This window comes from Eublepharis macularius, chromosome 5 (assembly GCF_028583425.1).
Source record: "Eublepharis macularius isolate TG4126 chromosome 5, MPM_Emac_v1.0, whole genome shotgun sequence".
NCBI lineage: Eukaryota > Metazoa > Chordata > Lepidosauria > Squamata > Eublepharidae > Eublepharis > Eublepharis macularius.
In genome coordinates, this window is record NC_072794.1 from 53,056,588 (window position 1) to 53,077,657 (window position 21,070).

Consider the following 21,070-nt stretch of genomic DNA (forward strand, 5'->3'; position numbering starts at 1 on the left):
ACAGACACAATGATAATGAATGGCTTCAGTTTTTTTCAATGGCAGCACTTTAATAGTTTTAGTTGTAAATCTGTTTTACCCTTTTGGTTGTCAACTGCCTTAAGCGGGTCTCTGGAAAGGAACCATATAAATTTTCCAAATAAATAAGTAATAGCTGGAAGCTATTCCTATGATAGTGTCAGCTGAAAATCGTGGAAAACACAACATGCCAATCCTCACGTTATGAGATGCAAGCAAAGTGGGTGGCTGGATTGTATCATAGATGCGGGACATCAGAAATGGTACTTTATTCATGTAACAGCTTCCATGCCCATAGGTACTCCATTTGAAAGCATTTGCACTGGTATATGTTCATACACTACTGGTGTAAGATGCAGGTCTGTTGCCACCATGAACATGCCCTAACCTAAGTCTTGGGACTTCTGAGTGTATAATATAAATAGAATTGTATGAAGTACTGGGATTATAAAAATGGAAAATGTATTCTTGCTTGAAAGGACGAGGTCATTCATTTTAACATACAGTAGTCTAATCCCATTAAAGTCTAATAGAAAAAGAAATTACACAGACTGCTATATAGTGAAAATTAAATACAAATTAGGAGCATACACAGCCTAGCTTAAGAAAAACATCATTGTACAATTTCCTTAATACTTGCACAATTCAGATGAACAATTTTCAGTCATTCACACAGTTTATTATAAATATAAAACAAGGGACCCCTTAAGCATTTTTAGTAACAAATTAAACATTTACGTTTTTTACTGTGCAGAGAGGCTTAGCATTCACGCAGCTTCAAAACCAAAGTACAGCCTCAAGGGAAGCCTCTCCACTGACAAATTAATACCTTAGAGAATAGAGCTGAATGGTGGCAATGAACTCATTTGTTCCCCCAATAATGAAGAATGACTCTTTCTTTACCACATCTGTGACTGTTGCTATGGTGACCCAGACTTACCTCATTGCTTCTCGAAGTGCTCCTCTCTCACCAAGAGTCGTGTGCTTGATGTCATCAAAATTATTTTCCAGCTTCTCACAGTTCTGCAATAAAATAAAAAAAAGCAGGAGAATCCACATTAAAAAGCGGCATTTCCAAGTTGGGTAAAGCCCCCCACTCTAGTTGGATAAATTGCCCATATTCACTCTCAGTGCAAACATAGCTGATTATATTGATTACATATTCACACAAATTACTCATTTTTGCTTTTAATTGCATAGGAGTAATTAAAAATGACACTGTGAACTCAGCAACAAAGTAAGCATGAAGCTTATGATATGGTTGCCATGGCAATCCTCTTTATCAACATTCTATAACATGAGAGATACAATTTCCTCCTATCTACTTTGCTCCCTCCCCCCCACAAAGAAGGGAGAACAAATGTACGTTATCTTTGCCGCACTATATGTAACTATGAAGGAGTTGCCCTCGAGCAGACTGACTAAAGTCATTTACCACATGGACAGAAGATACCTAGGGCATAAAAAAAAGTATACATGGTTTTAAATTCCAGGAAGACCAGGAGTATATAGATGGACTGAGCAGTCCGAACTCCTAGTAGCTGCAAAGTTTTATAGCACACCTGAAAAAGCTGGTAGAAATTACTGCATCCACTTTTTTCAGCTGAAACACGTTTGAAGACTGAGGAGGAATAGCTTTTTAACTAGTTAGTTAGTTAGTCAGTCAGTCAGTCAGTTAGTTAGTACATTTGTATGCTATCTTTCCATCCAAACAGGGCCGCCAAAGTGGTGAACATCAATATACAAAAAATTTAAAACATTTTAAAACCAATGTAAATGTATAACAACATTTACACGAGACAAGAATAATTCAGAAAAACACACACATACACTAACACACAACACCAAGAACAGGGAATGGGGCCCATAATGGCTATTGGGGGTATGCACAATGAAACAAAAGTCTTTGCTCACTGGTGGAAGGCAGCAATTGAAGGGGGCAGATGAATCTCCCTGGGAAGGAAGTTCTGGAGTTTTGGAACCACCTGCATTTGGATCCAACTACATATATCTAAAAATGTAGTTTCCTAAAATTATTACTAACAACACCTTCAGTTTTATTGGGCAGCTTAAATCTCATACATTTTTGTCCTACTTTTTTCCAAGGAGATCATTGTTCTTCATCCCATATTTTATCTTTGCAACAACACTGTAAGGTAGGTTAGGCTGAGAGAACATGACTGTGTCAAGGTCACTAACCAAGCTGTCATGCTGATATGGTGATTTGAACCCAGGCATCACTGACTCTAGCTTGAAACTCTAACCTCTATACCACACTGACTCAACATTTCTGAATTTGTAATTAACTTTTTTTTCCAGCTGACTATCTCAGAAAATGTATGGTGCTGAAGGACTTAAATACTGACTAAAGGCCACTTGCCTGGGGCAACGCTGAATTCAGTGGCTGCAATGATCACCACAGACCTGCCCCCAAACTGTAGTGCATCCAGCACATTCAGTTGGGCACTCTGTTTTGTTTTGTTTTGTTTTCCTACTTGGAGAAGGATGTTCTGAAAGCAGAACGTTCAATACCTCTTTTGTCATAGTCTGGTCAATTCCTGGGCAGGTTTAGACCTGCAACAGCATGGACCCTCAGCAGGAGAACAGAACCTATTAAGATGGTTTGTCCTAGGGAATGATGGATCAAAATTGTTTCCTGATGGATTGTGGAAAAGAATTTTCCAAAGTGTATAGTTAGCAGCTCTTTTGAAGCCTTTGTTAATCTCTCGAATTGTGACATGATTAGCCAGTTGATACAGTCACCCCTAAGTTCTCTCTCTCCCACACTCATCGACCCGCTGTTGAGAGAGCAAATTGGAAAATCTGATAAATGTAAAGTTATCTTCCTATTGGCTACAACTGTAGCTAAATTTTTGTATCTTGCATCTATGAGGCAAGTTGTATATTTGTTGACTGAGTTCTGGTAGTGTCGAGTGTTTTTGTTAACATGGATGTAATGCCAATAAAGGTTGCTGAATTGCAAGTTCTCTCTCTTGCAGATGAGCACATTCATAGTTTTCCAATGAGTTGTGGTGTAGGGATGAATATCAGAAAAATAGGGTCAAAAGATTCCAGATGAATCTAATCCTAATTTGCCACTAGAGGTGTGCACAATGAAGCAAATTAGCTGGAAATACACCAGGAAATCGCTGTTTTGTTTTGTTTTTTAAAAACAGCTGCTGGGATGCTGAACCAAATGGTTCACCTTGCAGGGCAGCATCTTGTTTTCCTTAATGGCACATTTGGAAGGGGGGATGTGCAGATGCCAATCATAGGCTGCAATTCGAAAGACATTTCTTTGGGAATAACATGGGGCTTACATGTGAGTAGGCCAGTTGGTGGTGCCATTCATTTGTTTTCTGGCACTACCCAGGCATGGGTCCATCTCTCTCCACCCCTATCAGGGCCTTTGGACGCTTGCTGTGAGTAAAAGTGCTACCGGGGGGGAGGGGATCAAGTTGCACAAGTGGTATGTTCAATCAATCAAACTTGATAAAAGCCCTGGGGGACTCAATCATAGGCTGCAATTCTAAAGACACTTCCCTGGGAGTAAGCACAAGGAAACATGGCATCAATGGCTAAAAGCAGGATGCAAAGGGAATGATTTATTGGCACTACAGATAAAGAAAAAAGTGAACATAAAGCAAGATTGCTTTTAATGTCACTGCTGCCCAGCAGCCATTACCCCTTTGCTAGTCAGTCTCTCACCACAATGTGTACCCAGCCACTAACACTTGCCTTCTTGTTGTGTGTGTAGTGTGTAGTGTAACTGGGGGAAAACTGGGTGGATTGATTGTTTAGAGAGAGGACTGTGTTCTGTGTGATTTTGGTGCCATTAAGTGCAAAAACAGCTGCCCCAAAGATCCTGGAAGCCCTAATTGCAAAGAGCAGGGCCAATAACAGGGGGGGGGAGAACCCAAATAGATTAGATCTGAGCCAGCCACACTCCACTTGGAAAAAAACTAATAACGGCAAATAGTTGGTTCAGATGTCCTAGATCCAAAACTGAATTTTTTTTCAGTGCATACCTCTATTTGCCACCACCACTGTGTCTGCTCAATATTGTGCCAAGATGCTTTTTTGAGCAATCAATCTATTTCAAATTGGTCTACAGATCAAGGGGAGTGACCTCAATAGTTCTCTAGAATTAATTTTCTAGGGAAAAATCACTAGTATCTGCTCCAACTTGGATGCCAAATTAAATACAATAAGTGTAGTGGTTCAGTCCTGATCTTCCACATAACCATTTCTGAGAAATAATTTTTCAATTTGTACAATTTAATGGTCAGCACAAAGTTCTAGGAAAGGTAAAGCCAACTATGAATGTTCTTATACCTTTTTGCACTTGGCTGCTGAAAGACATCAAAGAGAGGACCGGCCATATAGGTAGTAGAGGCCGGTTGTGGTGTGATCACACCTTAAAAAACACCTTCCCTTGACTTCCCCCTCAAAACATATAGGCTAGATTCCAATATTTTAGTGTTGGGTAAGGATCTTGGCTTCAGGACTTCTTAAACTAAAGTAGTTATGTAAACCCCTTTTAATTATTTCCAGACTTGCTTTTTGCAATGAAACCACCTTGCTCACATCAGTTGACAACCTGTAATCATGAGGCGGGATTAGCCCTGTTAATCCTCTTGGACAACTGGCTTTTAATACTATTCTGGGCAGCCTAGAGGAGACTAGGAGGAATACCACACTATGGTGGTTCTAATCAGTCTAGGAGGGCAAAATCCAAAAAGTGGTTCTAGAACATCCCTACTCCATAGCCTTTGGGCTATCTTCCACAAGATTTCATCTTCACTGTAATACTATTTTTAACATCTAACATGAAACCACTGGAAGAAGTTAAGTCATGTAACTTTGTTCTGGTTTTTTTTATACCTTACTTTGCATTATTAGTACATTATGCAATAGAAGAAAATATTATTTTAAAAACATCATTTCAAACTATGATTAGTAGTTTTGGTTTATTAAATCATAACTGGCATTTCCTTCAATATTTCAAATAGGCATTAATACTAAGGTTTTAGAAATATGTGGGTTTAACATAACTGATCTATTGATTAAGACTCAGAAGATTAATCAACCAAAAATTCTTTAATTGGTTGACACAGCACTAAAAAACCCCTCTTTACAACCTTTAGTATAGGAACCAAGATATGTACGTTTAGTTTCTTTCATTTTATTAATTCATTTGTGTTTTAGGATTCTTTATAATATTTAGACATGTGGTCCAACACTGTGTACTAAATGCATCCTGTCTAGTGGAGGATATTAGTGCACATGTATTTACAGAATGTCACCCACTCTGCCAGTCCTGCATCCATTGCCTAATGATGCCCTGTCTGTGGCTATTGTGAAATTATGACAGATAGCTCAGTTCTTTAAAGAGACAAACATGAATGAAAAATAATTACCCAAGCTTCTTTATATCACTTTATTAAAAAGGCCTTATCAACTTGTCCAGCTAACGTCAAAATTAGCTTGTTATAACTTTTGAGATAATGCTACAGACATTTTAATATACACTATTAAACATCATGCTACTCTAGTGACACTGCTAAGACATAATTACCAAATCAGCAAAGGATATTGAAGCAAGCCTGTGTAAGGACTGCTTTCTTTTCATTTCTTTTTGCAAGGAATCTGCAAGGCCATTAAAAAAAAATAAACCACACATTAGCTCTGTCCTTTGCTTCGACTCATATGTTTTTATTCTTTTCTCTCAACGTCAATATATCATACTTCCTTCATAAGTGGAAGAAGGAAATGACCTTCTTTCTATTCTCACAATAGTCCATATATAGTTATTTATATGTATGCACAACCGTGGTTGCACATGCATACAAAATCATCAGATAAAATGCGTAAGAACTTAAAAGTCCAGCACATACTGAATTTTCAAAATTACCAGAGGAAAAAAATTCCTAGACGGGTAAACAAGTAGTAATTTTCAAGAGTAGGTAATGGAAGAATATTTTATCTACTGCTGAACCTGGCCCCATGCAGATCCAGAAAATGTGTCCAGGTTCAGATTGAGGTATTCTTTTGGAGATCTCAAAGACCACTCAGGTTTTCAGAAAAATGCAGATACCCTCCAAATGTGGAAGGGGCATATGAATCTCCACCAGAACAGAGGAATATTGCCTATACTTGCACAGACAATGTAAACCTACTGAGTGGAGAGGGGAGGAGCCAGATGAACAAAGACAATGGAGACCCCGCTGCCACCTCTCCTCTGTCAGCAGCCTCAAATGTGGAGGTGGGCAGCGGCAGCAGCACCTTCCCACCTGCCTCCTCAAGGTAACAACACTGCAGGTAGGCACCTACTGCTCATCCACTTCCCCACTAAGGCCGCCAATGCCAGCCCAAGCACTGCATCTTTCCTTTGCAGGCAGGCAGGTGGACAGGAGGGGCAGGAGCCACCACCACCACCACCACCACCATGTAAGCCATGTAAGCATGGGGAGTGGGAGTGGTGAGCACTGGAAGTAAGTGGGCTGGCCAACAAGTGACTGACCCAACAGGTAGGGAGGGAGGGAATGGGGTTTTCATGTACATATAAGAGCTATATTTTTAAACAAAAGGCATTATCAGTCTTTTAACCCAATACAGAATAAGCTACTTGATCACAATTATGTGTTAATCATCTTTCTGGTGCACTGGTATTAAAAAAAAACCCTGTAAAATTGGCAGCGGCCATGTATGTTGATACAGAAATGAGTTTTAAGTGTTGATCTTGGGAGTACTCTTCTCTCCCCTTTGCCACAATTGTCAGTTTGGAAGTCTGATGTAAAATTGACAGTGAAAGCCAAGCTGTACCAAATCCATCAAAGAAAATAGCATCTGTTGTCACAACATTGACCACTATTCACACTTGATTTCATAGACAGCACCCACCCTCAAATGCTCCCACTTGAGACAGATACCATCTCTGCATAAGAAACACTGGTCAGTACCCTCCCCGTCCAAAATTTATTCACATGTGGCTGTACCTACATGTAACCTACATATTGGAGAAATGAAAACCTGTACAACCAACCTACCAAATCCTTGAAACTGGAGGATCACCAAGACCATTATTCCAATGTAACAAAGAGGAATAATATGATGTCAGATGGGCCCAGTAGCAGGGCTGGCTTTAGCCGCAATGATCAAACCAAGCATTGGTCCACCAGTTCCCCAAACATTAACAAGCCCCAACTGGCCTTTTCGCAGCCTTTCAAAGCAGTGGCCCACGGGGAAATTTAATGGCCAATTCCGTACTGGCTGGGATTACACCTGCAGCCACTGTTCACAGGCTGGTTCCATGACATGGACTCCAGAGTTGTATGGACTTTCAAATCCATGCCTGACTGGACTGTGCAAGAGTAGAGCCCAGAGTGAACAGAGTCAGAGTGACTAGGATTCTGGTAGAGCAAAATTCAGGTCCAGTAGCACCTTAAAGGCCAACTAGATCATGATTCTGGTACTATCTAAAAAAACTCATATTTGAACTTGTTGACACCTGCTTCTGAGAGTGCTTTTTATTTATTTATTTATTTATTTATTTATTTATTTATTTATTTATTTATTTATTTATTTATTTTCTTTGGATTTCTAATCCGCCCTCCCCACGAAGGGCTCAGGGCAGATTACAGCATTTTAAAACACATTTAAAATTAATTCATACAATTAAAACCATAGATTTTTAAATCTATTGTTATATTACTTCAAGAATGTTGTTCTTTTTTTGGAAACCACAAGAAAAAATAATGCTCTGCTTCTCATTTCCGAGATAAGGACCTATATGCGAAGTTTGACTCCAATAGCAAGAAAAAGCAAATAAAAACACCTTTTAAAAATAAAGTAGGCAGTCCATTCAAAGGTCTAGAATATGGATTCCTGATAGTTAGAAATTTTAGGATATTGATTGTAATAATTAAAACTTAACATTAAAACCAGAATTGAAACCCCCCAAAGTAGCCATTTCCTCCAGGGGAAATGATCTCTGTGGCCTGGAGACCAGTTGTAATTCCGGGAGATCTCCAGCCACTACCTGGAGGCTGGCAACCCTAGGGGGGAGACATACACACAGAATGTTGTAATATCAGAACACATGGAAAGAAAGGAGGTGTTTGGTTGCAGCTGCAGCACATTTATTGTCATGTCTACTTTGCCCTTATAACACGAGCAAGACAAATAGATAAAGAATAATTAATTCTTAGTTTTTAGTAGCAATTAAAGCAGAAAATGAAAATGCAAGCACAGGGAGGGAGAATATTTTTGGTGGCTTTCTGCCAAGCTATTTCCTGTGGGTCTTGATAAGGTCTAAAAGTTTCACTGGTGATGGAATAATTATACAGTATTTATATCTTATCTCTCTTAACAGTTGTGTAATGCTGCATGATACCGAACCAAACAACTCAAAGAGGGTTGCAACAGCAAAGCAAATACAAAAGAGACACCGTTACAAAGTCAAAAGTAGATAGGGGGGATCACCAGAATCACTAAGAATCAGATATTAAGGGAAGGTTGATACAAAAATCACTTTACAGTGTATCAAAATGTATAAAAATGTTTTATTTTAGTATACAGAAGCAGTATACATTGGCAGATACATGACAATGGGGAAAAAACTGGAGTTGTTTCTGAAATTTCATGAGCATTTATTGACCACTGTTAGAAGTAGAGTGTAAAACTCAGTCTTGGCAGTTCTCATGTCTTTAATAATAATAATAATAATAATGATGATGATGATGATGATGATGATGATAATAACAATAATAATAAAAGCATCTGGTACAGAGGGAGATCATCTCAGAGAAATGAAGGATTTGAGTCCACCTTAAAAGACCTACAAGATTTTCAGGGCATAAGCTTTCAAGAGTCATAAAGCTCCCTTCTTCATATACAGGGAGCTTCTTCAGGTGCCTGTATCTGAAGAAAGGCACTTTAACTCATGGAAGGTTTTACCCTGAAAAACATGTAGATCTCTAAGGTGCCTCGTATTCTACAGCAGACCAACATGGCCACTTAACTGAAACTATCTTCAGAGAAAAGAGGCGCTTGCGTTATTTGGGACAAGTTGCATGTATATTCTCTATACATGACGCTAGAGACCACAGTGAGGACTCACAAACCTCTCTTTTCATACTTATTGGCACCACAACAATAGGATCCATCAGAAGTTAACAACAGAGATATAAAAATGGCCATGTGGTGGTGCCCTCAAGTCATAGCTGACTTATGGTGAACCCTGGCAGGGTTTTCCTGGGAAAAGATTAACAGAGGTGGTTTGCCATTGCCTGCCTCTGCAACCCTGATCTTCTTTGGAGGTCTCCCATCCAATTACTAATCAAGGCTGACCCTACTTAGCTTCTGAGATCTGATGAGATCAGTCTCACCTGGGCTATCTGGGTTAGGGTGCCATACGGTGGTGGAGAGTGCCCTCAAATCATAGATGACATATGGCTTAAAGCTCCAAAACGCTTCTGTGGATGTGGAGCGCTGAATATATGCTAGCATGGCCATGGATTTGCCATGGGTATAAGCAAGGGTTCCTCTGCCTTTCAATAAGTGAATAACCATCATGTTATAAAGCTACCCCAAGATGCATGCTGATAATGGAACACTAAAACATTATGCTGAAGCAATCCAGGCACCAGCAGTGCAGTAGAAGTCATCAGACATGGATTATGCCTGTAATTCCCTCCCAGACCAGCACAGCCACTAGACAAGTACATGAAGAAACTGAGATGCTGAAAGCGCTTCTGGGGTTTAGCTTGCACCAAGCACATCTGGCCAAGTACAACTGTCATCTCTCCCTCTACTGTTTTGTTTGCCACACCAACATGTCCACAGGTGCACTGTTCATCTTCATGTGCACTGTTTGGCTCTTGGGCCAGTGCTAATGTCCTGGGCAGGGGGCCATGGCAAACGTTGACAGTGGGAAACTATTGGTAACTGGATCTCAGAAAAGACCATAGGGTTTGGTCTCTACTAAGTAGATTAATGAGAATCACAATAAATCATACATCTGCTACACCAACATATATCTGATAGATGACAGATATGCATGCAAACAACACAGGTCAGCATCAGATTACAGGTGCTTCAAATAAACTCTGAACAATGCTAAGCAGCTAGCACAGAAATTCTCTTGTCCTACTTGTAATAAACTGAGGTCACAAGTTCATTATAAACTTCTCCACTTTGTTAGGTTTTCTGCTCCTGTGGCCTTACTGGATAGGCTTTCAGGGTGGCTTCTTTTGCATTTCCTTAAGAGTAGAGGCCCAGGGAAGTTCAGAGCGGGAAACAGGTAAGCAATCTTGAGTAAGGGAGCAGAGATCTCTGAGGAGCTCATGAAACCCTAGCTCTACAAAGCTGTGCATATTCCCTTAGAATTGGTCAGCAGAGTGGCTGCTGCCTAGGGTCATCACGCCACCGCGGGAGCATGCCCAGGAGGCCTGTTCCCTTGTCTTCCCCCCCCCCTGCCCAAATGAGTGCTTGCGGGGGTGCAGTGTGTGAGCGAGGGATCTTCTGCCCCCACCAAGAGAACAGCAATCCTACTGCTGCCAATGTAACATTTCCTTACTCTTAAGCAGCACTGCCTCAATGGTTACTGCAGGGGTCCCCAACCTTTTGAGCCTTGGGGACCTTACACAGTGTGGTGGGCATAGCCACAAAATGGCTGTCAGAAAATGGCTGTTGCAGAAGGTTGCGCCAGCCACAAGAGGGCTGCTACAGCTTACCTTCAAGTCACATAGTCCGTGTGTGTGTGTTTGTGTGTGTGTGAGAGAGTGTGAGAGAGAGTGTGAGAGAGAGTGTGAGAGAGAGTGTGAGAGAGAGTGTGAGTGAGTGAGCGAGCGAGTGAGTGGATACTTATTAAGAATGCTTATAGCCTGCATGTCCACCTTATGAGTTTCAAAAAGAGTTACCACAGATTTTTAAAAGATGAAGTCTATGTGTAGAAGTCTAAAAACAGCATCAGCAAGCTCAAACTTTAAAAAAACCTTGAAAGCGTAAAAACTGAAACTCTATACAGTTTATACTTTTTTTTTTACACAGAGATATCTTCAACAATTAGCAAAGAACCCGGGATGGTGCCAAGTGGCCTTCCTTTGGGAAGGTGTTCTGAAGATGGTGGCGCGGCCACAGAGAAGTCCCCTAGTCTCATGGCCACATCCTGTACATCAGATGAGGTTTTTAAACTGCTTTTACAAACCATTTGCTTCTAGCCATAGGTCTGCTATGAGGAGCATTTAGATTGCTGCATTGCTTTATGCTTCTGGGTTTTAATGTGCTTTTGTGCTTCTAGTTTTATTGGCTGCTTTTTGATAGTGGTTAATTTTAATGATTTTAGATTTGTTGTGTTTTTATCTTGCTTATTTTGTGAGCCACCTTGAGCAGGTCTCTGGACAGGTGGCATACAGATATTTTAAATAAATGAGATGCCTGTAGGGAATGACTCTCACCTGCTTAAGTCTTATAAATATCATACCCTTTCTATTTTGAGAAGGATGGGATGTATGTGTTGCCTGCTATAGAATGTGTTGGGTTACCATATCTGTACAAGTAGAGAAATGCAGAATGGTGCTGGTTGGTAGTTTTGGTCATGCTTTTTGGCTAGTGCAATAAAATGGGATTTGACATGTTGGATTATGACTGCCTTTTGTGTCTCCACTCTCCATCCAGACTGGTTATTTGGTATATCAAGTGATTATACTGAGGATAAATATCCAGAGGCATCAGCCAAGAGAAGATGCAAAAATAAAAGGCTGCAGAAATGAACAAACTTATTCTTGAGAAGAGTGTCGCGTGAAAGCACCCAGATTTTTCTGTGCTTTAGTCCTCACAATACAGTAAAATCCACGAGAAGAGAAACCTGTAACTGAATCTCCGGAACGCCGCCTTTCCGCAACACATTGCTCCACTGAGCCTTGCTGTCTTGCTGCATCAATGCTTTTTTACCCTTCACCCCCTCAATACAAACTCTTAGCTCTCTTGCGCTCTATTTGTTATGTTTTGAGCATGGTCCCACTGCTCCATTCAGCCTTGTCTGTCTCATCTTCACTATATCAATATTATCTGTTGCGGTGGTCCCAGCTGGATCACATTCTGTTCCTGCTGTTCTCTCTGGCTGTCAAGAGTTTGAACACAAGCAAGATCGGGAGCATTAACGCAAAGAATATATAATTTGAACCACATGTATGGGTAACAAGACAGAACTGATCAACAAAAAGCTCTAAGTCTTTGAGCCGATACAAGTGTAAATGTTTTCCCTCTTTTAATTGGTTAATGAAAATTACCCATCCAATCTTGCAGCACGGGTAAGATCTAATGACTGTAAGAACAGGCAGCACAATGGGGTAAAGTTGTTAGTGGTATAAAGCTTGTGTACTGGGCCTAAGAGTGTACGTGAGGGGGCCTCTTGCACCTGAGAGAGTTTCTTACCAATTCAGTTGCATAGCATCATCTCTTGATTATTATGGATAACACTCAACACAATCTGTTGTCACCCTTCTTATAACACCTTCATTTGTTCAGGAAGCTGAAGAAGTCTTAACAGCTGTTCAATCATTCCCAATGTGATGGGCCTAACTCAGTTCCAAAAAAAAAAAATGTAATTTTGTTTCAAAACTTGTTGAATCCCTACAAGTACATGATAAATATCGCATCTGGTTATATAATGAACTTTGCAAATACATCACACAGGTTCAATAGCTGTACCATCAAAGAACCATCCAGATTCTGCCATTGTTTCTCATAAAATGCATTCCCTTTTTACACCCCTGCATTCAGAGTGAGGGCAACGGTGCAAGGATCATGGATCTATGCACCAGGATCACAGGGAGAAGCCATGGCTAGGGTTGCCAGTCTTCAGGTGGGGCCCTGAGATCTGCAATTACAACTGATTTCCAGACGACAGAGATCTGTCCCCCTGGATAAAATGATAGTTTGGGGGAATGGACCTGCCCTCCCCAGGCTCTACACCTAGATCACCCCAGAATGTCCAAGCCTGGAATTGGTAACCTTAGCGTTGGTTCAGTGGTAGAGCATCTACTTTTATTTGCAGAAGGTGTCAGGTGATCTCCAGCTGAAACAGGTCAGGTAGCAGGGGTTGTGAAGGATGCCTCCCTGAGGCCCTAGAGATCCATTGCCAGAGTAGATAGTACTGTTAGATTTTCTCTGTCTCATCCCTGCCCCCCCACCCCGGCAGCAGCCATTTTTTACCCTAAGAGAGTTGATTTTCTTGCTTGTGAGACCTAGAAGGATTAATAGCCATGCAGATCAGTTGGCTGCACTGAGGTGGAAGGAGGTGGCAAAATCACTCCCTCCTGCCTCTTCTGTCAGCAGAGCTCAGCTGATGGAAGGGGCTGGAAATGTGATTTTGCCCACTTCATCTTAATGGCCAGCATGGGTATTGCTCCACACAGGTTCAATGAGCCAGGGAATCAACTTTTCCATTGTTGGAAATGGCTACTGGGGGGAAACCCACAAGATCACTGGATCTATCCCAATGTGAGCAGTTTGTTTAACCTCCATAACACCATTAGGAAGCCAAATGTGGCTGGCCACATAACAACGCAATAGCCTCACACTTAGTAAATGATTCCTGATCAGCTGGACTCATACAGTAATACCAAACAATAACAACATAATAATATTTTATTTATATACCACCCTTCAGTACAACTTAACACCCACTCAGAGCTGTTTACAAAGTCTGTTATTATTATCCCCACAACAATCACTCTGTGAGGTGGGTGGGGCTGAGAGAGCTCTGAAAGAGCTGTGACTGACCCAAGGTCACCCAGTTGGCTTCAAGTGGAGGAGTGGGGAATCAAAACTGGTTCTCCAGATGTGAGTCCTCCCAATCTTAACCACTACACCAAACTGGCAGCAACATTATTGGCAGTGATAATAAGCATAAAACAAGAAGAAGAAGACAAGAATTTTCTCCCCATAGGTTTTTCAGCACTCCAGAACCCATTTTCTGAGAAATGGAATGTAAACATTTGGTGCTGTGTTCGTTCTTACATATTGGTTAAAAGATGGGGTCTCTTTCCTACAGGGAAAATATCTGTGTTTCATGGACTGAATGCTTTAAAAAAAATTATTTCATACAGATGGGTTCTGCTGACTTCTCTAAACCTCCAGTAGCCTTTTTATCAAATGTGAATATATAATGCAATGCACAGATAGTTGTAAAAGCATACTCATATATTATGAATAATAATGTTATGTAAATTGCCTAGAGTGTAATGTAGCCTGTCTCCAGGGTAGGAATTCATGTACTTTGAGAAAGAGAAAATCCTTTTCTTCTTGTTGTTGTTGTTTAAACAACTTCTGGACTTATGCTATTGATTTATTAAACATTGGGTTGGATTCAAACCTTTTTTTTTTTGCTGGTGGAAGAATATCAATGGAGACGGGATTTTTTGTTTCATACTTCCCTCTGCAATCCCCTAAACTCAGGGGGAGACCACCACTGTAGGGGGTGCAGTCGGCTGTAGCAGGAAGGGAAAGTTCCATTCTGTTTGTTTAGTACTTTATACCTCTTCCTTCCTCCAAGGAGTGCATCATTGTCCCATTCTGCACTATATCCTTAATATAGTTGTGATTGCGCAGTCACTAGTATGGGAAGTTAGGGATTTGGGCCACACTCCTCCCTTCTTTCACCTTCCTAATAGATTTTCATAAACCAAGGGCCCTTCAGACATTACTACAATACCATGTTGTGCCCATCTGATTGTAGCCCTCTTGCCCAGTCAGATGTGCATGAGCATGTGTTTCCAGGCTAACAAATGTTCCCCGACAATATGGGAAGAGGCAAAAGGAAGGTGATTCCCCATGTTTCCACAGTAACTCAAAGGGGCCCAGAATTGACATTGTCAGGTAAGGTAATTATTGTATGCAGCAATGACTTCTAGATCAGGACCTCTGGGCCTTTTCTGTGTTCTGATTTTATTACAGGAGGAATTCTGTTTAGAGTCTCAAAAGGAGAATGTTGACAAAGTTCAGGTTTTAAGGGGATGCGGCACCCCTGTCTGTGGTTACATAGTTCTGCATAAATGAAAGCTGGAGGGGACTTTGAAATCCATAACAATGGCCTATTAGTCTATTTTTAAATAATTTTTCTTTGGCATGTAATCCTGTTTAATTAGATTCCACTCTGTTGTTTCAAGATTCCATAAACTGGAGTCTTTTCTACCAGCTGCTGAAGCAGGAGTTACTGTCTAAATGATATTCACAATGAGTATTTGGAAGGTTTACAATTATACCCTTGCTAATAAGTTGTGTTATTTTCCCCAACAATTTTAAGAGCTAATCTTCAGAAGGCATTTTAAAATTAGCTAAAATTCTGTCAAGAGATTTACAAAAATGGTTAGCATGAAGATAATTATGTCACAGTCCTTGGACTCCATCTCTGATTGTGTGCATAAATCAGAAAATGTCAGCTGTGTTTTCCCTTAATAATTATCCTTGCAGCAATATATTACAGTTTAAATTTCTGTTTTAACTTTGCCATGGGCTTATAAAACACAAGGCAGTTGTTTCCTGAAGTTTTTCTGTTGATTAAATAATCCAGAAGACTATCCAAGAATGACAAGAGATTATTATGTTTAACATTCTAAATATCAATAAGCAGATCAATAAAGGGTGGGGAGCAGATGCCATGTTGAATTTTATAAATCCTCTCTTGAAGGCAACAATTGTCTTTAGAGTGTAAGACATTTTAAGAGGCTGACTTTGTAAGGCTTACATTTGCACGAGTGTTTCTAAATTTGAATGGCTTGGGGTAGCTTGTGTGGTGCATTTCAGAGACAGATGGCTCCTTCTTGAAATTCAAATTAGCCGTTCCAAATGAAACTTCTGGGTCTCCAGCAATTTTAAAGTTACAACTAAAAAAACCTATAGTGGGCGGCAAAAAAATCAAGAATTATCAGCATCATTACATGTAGCTCATGAATGTATTTATAAAAAAATTCCTAACCTGTCCATCCATCCTGTAAGAAGCTGTAAAGTGGCTTACAAGCATAATTAAAAGGAACGTATAATCTTTTTGGCTTTAAAGATTCAACCACCACATTTAGGTGTACTAGTTTAACATATTAATTTACTTAGATGGACAATTTCAAGCTGTTTGATAATAAAGCCTAGGTTTTAGTTCAACTGCCTGTAATGTGATAGGCCACACTTGTTTTATATAGGCTGGCTGGGCTGTTGGTAAAAAAATGTGGCATGACAGCTTGGATTCACATCTACAGAGGAACTAGGATGCAGAGTTATAGAGTACTAACCAGAAAAGGGCTGGGCAAGGCGAGGCTTTTAAAGCTATGTGAACACAGATTTTGCAGTTAGCTCCAAGCCTTTGCCCTAGGCCTGGCTTAGGTACAAGAATTTTTTAAAATTCTAGAGCTGGCATGAGATAGAGCTACGGCTAAGTGGTAGAACATTTGCTCTGCATGCATGCAGGTTCAATTCCTCGCATCTCCAGTTAAAGGGATCAGTTAAAGGTAGTAGTTGGTGTGAAAGATTTCGACCTGAGATCCTGGAAAGCCGCTCCTAGTCAGACAGATCAGCATTCTGACTAACTACTAAAGGTAACTTCATGTGTTCATGTGTTTGTAAAAGTATCAAGAGCTCAGAAGAGTCCAAGATAAGCATCATTTCTGCCTCTCATTCCGGGGGGGGGGGGGGGGAATCCTTTGGACAGATGTGTCAGGAATGATGATATGGTTTAGTACCTGATTTTATCAAAGTCAGGGAAATGCTTATCTACAGTGGGAATGATGCTAGATTAAAAAAGCAAAAATGCAATAAAAATCTTGAACATAGTAGAAACTTATTCTTTCATATGGCCTTTGATATGGGCAGATGAATTTATATGGTTAAAATAGACTAGGAAAAGCATTAAAATCACAGCACAAACATATATATATACTTGTACTTGTTGAATGGAAATATATTCCAAGCCAGTGGAGCACAACAGCTATCCCCCACATATGCTGAATGGATTTCATTGCTTAAATGATACCCGTACATGGGTCAAATCACATTTCGCTTTCCCAGGAAGCAAGGAACTGCTTGAAAACAGATGCCCTGTATACTTGCTCAACAATATTGATGATTTCCTATTTTTAGATTGCTATATATATAACACATAGCAAATTGGTTTGCATCTGCATTTTAAAATTGCAGTTAACATGAGACACTGAGCGCCTGTTACATTTGCCTCAGCAGGCACTGGATTAGAACACTAGTGCAGACTGGTTACAGACATATTCAGAAGGCCTGCATTTATTTTTGTTTGTGGAAATAATTTCTGAAAAAACTAGGAAACTTTTCAGAAAATCCATCAAGGATCAGCGTGGTGAGGCATCCATCATTGCCTGCAGCCAGTTCGCTACCTAGCCCTGGAGCCCCATTCTCCTGCAGCCAGTTCGCTACCTAGCCCTGGAGCCCCATTCTCCTGCAGCCAGTTTGCTACCTAGCCCTGGAGCCCCATTCTCCTTCAGCCAGTTTGCTACCTAGCCCTGGAGCCCCATTCTCCTGCTTCATCTTTGAAGTTACTGCCTGGATGTCTGCCTTCTCAGAGCAAGTGAGCAGTGACAGAAGTGAGGAGTTACAGTTATCTCCATTTCCCTCGCCCTCTGGGCAGCAGCGTGGGTTGCAAAGCACATCGTTCTCCCAAATCTTGAACTGGCACTACTTGCCTTCAGACTCAGAGGCCTAGATGGACATCTCTCTAGTTGAATAACTTGCTGCTTACTGCACTGCATTTGCCATAAGTAATGTTTTATTCTCTAAACAGTTTTTTTTAGTGTGTGTGGTCTTTTTATTTTAACTTTTTGTGCTGCTGCTACTGATTTTATTGAATGAAATGTTATGTTTTGGATGGTTCTTTAGTAACTTGCTATAAATAATGCAACTATATATACTCAGTGTTGCTGTTACAGTGGGAGAGGGAGGGTCATTTGCCATAAAAGAGAAGATGGTAAAGTGGGAGTTCTGTGTGGTGGGGGAAAGATTTCAGCTAATTTAATTACAAAACAATAAACTCAAAGCTGATTCACGTGGGATCAGTTAGACTGTTGGATCCAACCAGCTTTTTGCAGGTGAATAAGTAGGAGGGATCCTCTCTCTGACCACCAAAAACTGTTGTATTGTGGATCACTGGACTGATTTGGGATAGGGTCTATGGTAAGAAGGGAGGTTAGGCAAGTGTGAAAAAGCTGGCTGAATTTGTTACTGCACGTTGCTATTTCTAGGTTGTGAACCATTAACACATTGTTGGCCAATAAAGTAAAACAAGGAATTATTTTACATGCCTTTAGATGGTTTATAAAAAATTATATATTTTCCCTCCAGGTGGGCATTCTCCACTTCCTTGTGTGCCAATGCATGAACGCCTATGCCCATGCATGACCAACATGGTGGAATCGGTCACTCGTGTTCTCTTATTCTGCGAACTATATAAAGTGGAACGGGCTTGCCTTATACTGCCTCTCTTGTCTAAATTTAACCCCCTGCAGTCCTATCTTGACTTTAGACCAGAAATCCTGTGCAACTTCCTTTTAGAAGACACTCAGAGCTCAGTGACTTATGCCGTGGCCAGATTCTGTTCCTTAGCCATTAGGAAATGCAGGGTCTTTTTAGCTGACAATGTGGTATAATTGCTTTTGCCATTTTTTCTTAACTCTCTTTTATTTTAATTGTGTTTATTTCATCAATTCTTCCAGCACTAATATTCTGATCTTATTGTTATGCCCTGATGTAATAACTTATTTTTTTTATCACAGATTGGTTTTGTTTTACTGGCTTTTGCTGTAATAATAAATGACTGACGATATTTTTCCTAAGAAGTAACAAATATTCACAGTGCAGTATCAAAGCTTTTGAATTTTCTCAGTATCCCTTCTCACATTACCTTTGTTATAAATGAGAGGTATAAGATGCCATGAAGATCACACTTCTCCAGGAAGGAGGAGTAAATAAAATGCTCAAATGGCCTACTGAGCAGAGATGAGTTTTCTGCCAAGAGATAATCTTTTGCCCCCAAAGTCAGGAAGGGCAGGGTGGATGGTTCTTTGGATAACCTGTGTTGGGCAATAAAGGCAGGAGATGGCTGGTTTGATTGGAGAAAAGCAAGCCCAGGGTCTCATGAGGACATCACTTCCAAAAGTCAGGGTTGGGTAGAAGAAAATCCACCCATCTAGAGCTGTAAGGGTTAAACGCTCTAGACATCTTATCAAAGGGACAAGCAAATCTTAAGACAGAAGTAACATGGGATGGGATTAAGGGATATCTGGCTCTATTCCTTAAGTTTCAACAGACTTTGGTCCATCCCAAAGACCAAGATGCTGAGCAGGGTTGCTAAGTCCCCTGTGAGCCAAACTGGGAGACTGAGGGGGGGCGGGCAGTGGGGCGGCATGGGAGTGGTGGTCCTGATGCTGAAGTAACATCTCATGCTCTAAAGTTAACCTAGTTCAAGTGTTTTGTTTTTCTTAGCTCTGCAATTACCTTTAGTGCTGTGATATTCCCTTTTCCTATGTTTGTGGGTTCTAGAGCGTATGCTGTTTTAATGAATAAAGATGTTTTCCTTTTTAAGAAATCAGACTGTGATCAAACAGCCTTCCTATATACCTAAACATCTCGTTCACGCTCATGCTACAAACTTCTGCTGGGAGCAAGCAAGGAGAAAGCAGAGTGGGAAATGTGGGCCTCATCACTGTATACAGAGCCTGGTCAGTGCCCCAAACTGCTGGGAAAGAGAAGGCTGAAATCTGTTTGGGTGGTGGCAAAATCTAAAGTTCAGTGAGGGAAGGGGGAGATGTGGGAACTGCCCTCTCAGACATACACATGTACAAACAGACCCCTTTGTTGCCTGTAACAACTTTTGGGGCATCAGAAAAACAGTTTAAATTTTAGAAATCCTACACATGTGAGAGGAGCTAGGCGATGCTGATGGTGTATAGAACTTTAACATGGACTGCAGCATTTCCTGTACCATGAAGGTTTTGTGTGTGCGTGTGTGTGTATTGGAGGGGAGATAACACGATACAGCGTTAAGCCCTTGTCTCCGCTTAAGATGGTAATGGATGAAGCTCCTGTAGATTTAATGAGATTAGAACTGTGCCTTCTGCTTAAATTCTCAGATTATGCTGAAGCATGCTGAGACAAACAAGCAATGGTAGGTTCCTTTAAAAAAATATACCAGCTAGTAGATCGCTGAGTTTCACTAGCACTGATAGAAATTCACAAGCTGCTTCTAAAGTAGAGAAAAGATGCAAAGAAAACTGCAGTCGTCATTTATATATTAGTTAATAAAAAGGAGAGGAATTTTAGGAAGTGCATCTGATACTGAGTTAATGGGATTGCAGTTTTGGTGGTGTTTACTTCATGGTTAGAAGGCTAAATGCTTTTTTGTCCCGTAAAATCCTCTCTATCTCGGTGGTCCCACATTGGGGTGATCTTGTTTCTATAGTTTTCAGTTACTTTTCATGATCTGAAACTAGAGAATAGCCCTTTTACTCTACATAACATACATGTCTTCTTAAAACAAGATGTATCTGGCAAGATGTGGTAGCCTAGAGTCAGCTGGAATCGATACTACATGGTCTAGGCCAGCAATGGTGAACCTAGGGCACGCATGCCACAGCTGGCACACAGAGCCCTCTCTGTGGGCACGTGAGCCAAGTTGCCGGATCGCTAGTTCCAGGGCTCATTTGGAGGGGGAATGCCTGCAACGGCGTTCTGAGCAGAGATCACATGGGTTTTGGCCCTGCCCACGTGATTCCTTTTCCTCAAGGCTGCCTCCCTGCTGCCCGTCTCTTTAGCAGCAGGAAGCGGAGGCAGCAGCCAGGCTGCTGGGGCTGGCTTTCTAAAGAAGAATAAGCTGCTTTGATTTAACTTGCTTTACTTTCAGCCGTGGCTCTTGAGCGAGAGAGAGAGAGAGAGAGAGAGAGAGAGAGAGAGAGAGAGAGAGAGTGCTTGCAAGCAGGGCTGCTGGTCTAAAGAAGGGCAAACTGCGTAGATTTAACTTGCTTTACTTTCAGTTGTG

General features: G+C 40.8%; 1 protein-coding gene across 1 annotated transcript in view; it reads right to left on the reverse strand.

Moving 5' to 3' along the window:
• Positions 1–21,070, reverse strand: part of DPYD (dihydropyrimidine dehydrogenase) — a 765,031-nt gene that overhangs the window by 678,356 nt on the left and 65,605 nt on the right. The window contains exon 3 of the mRNA XM_054980010.1: positions 959–1,041. Within this exon, the coding sequence (XP_054835985.1) occupies positions 959–1,041 (83 nt within the window). The remainder of the gene's footprint in view (positions 1–958; positions 1,042–21,070) is intronic.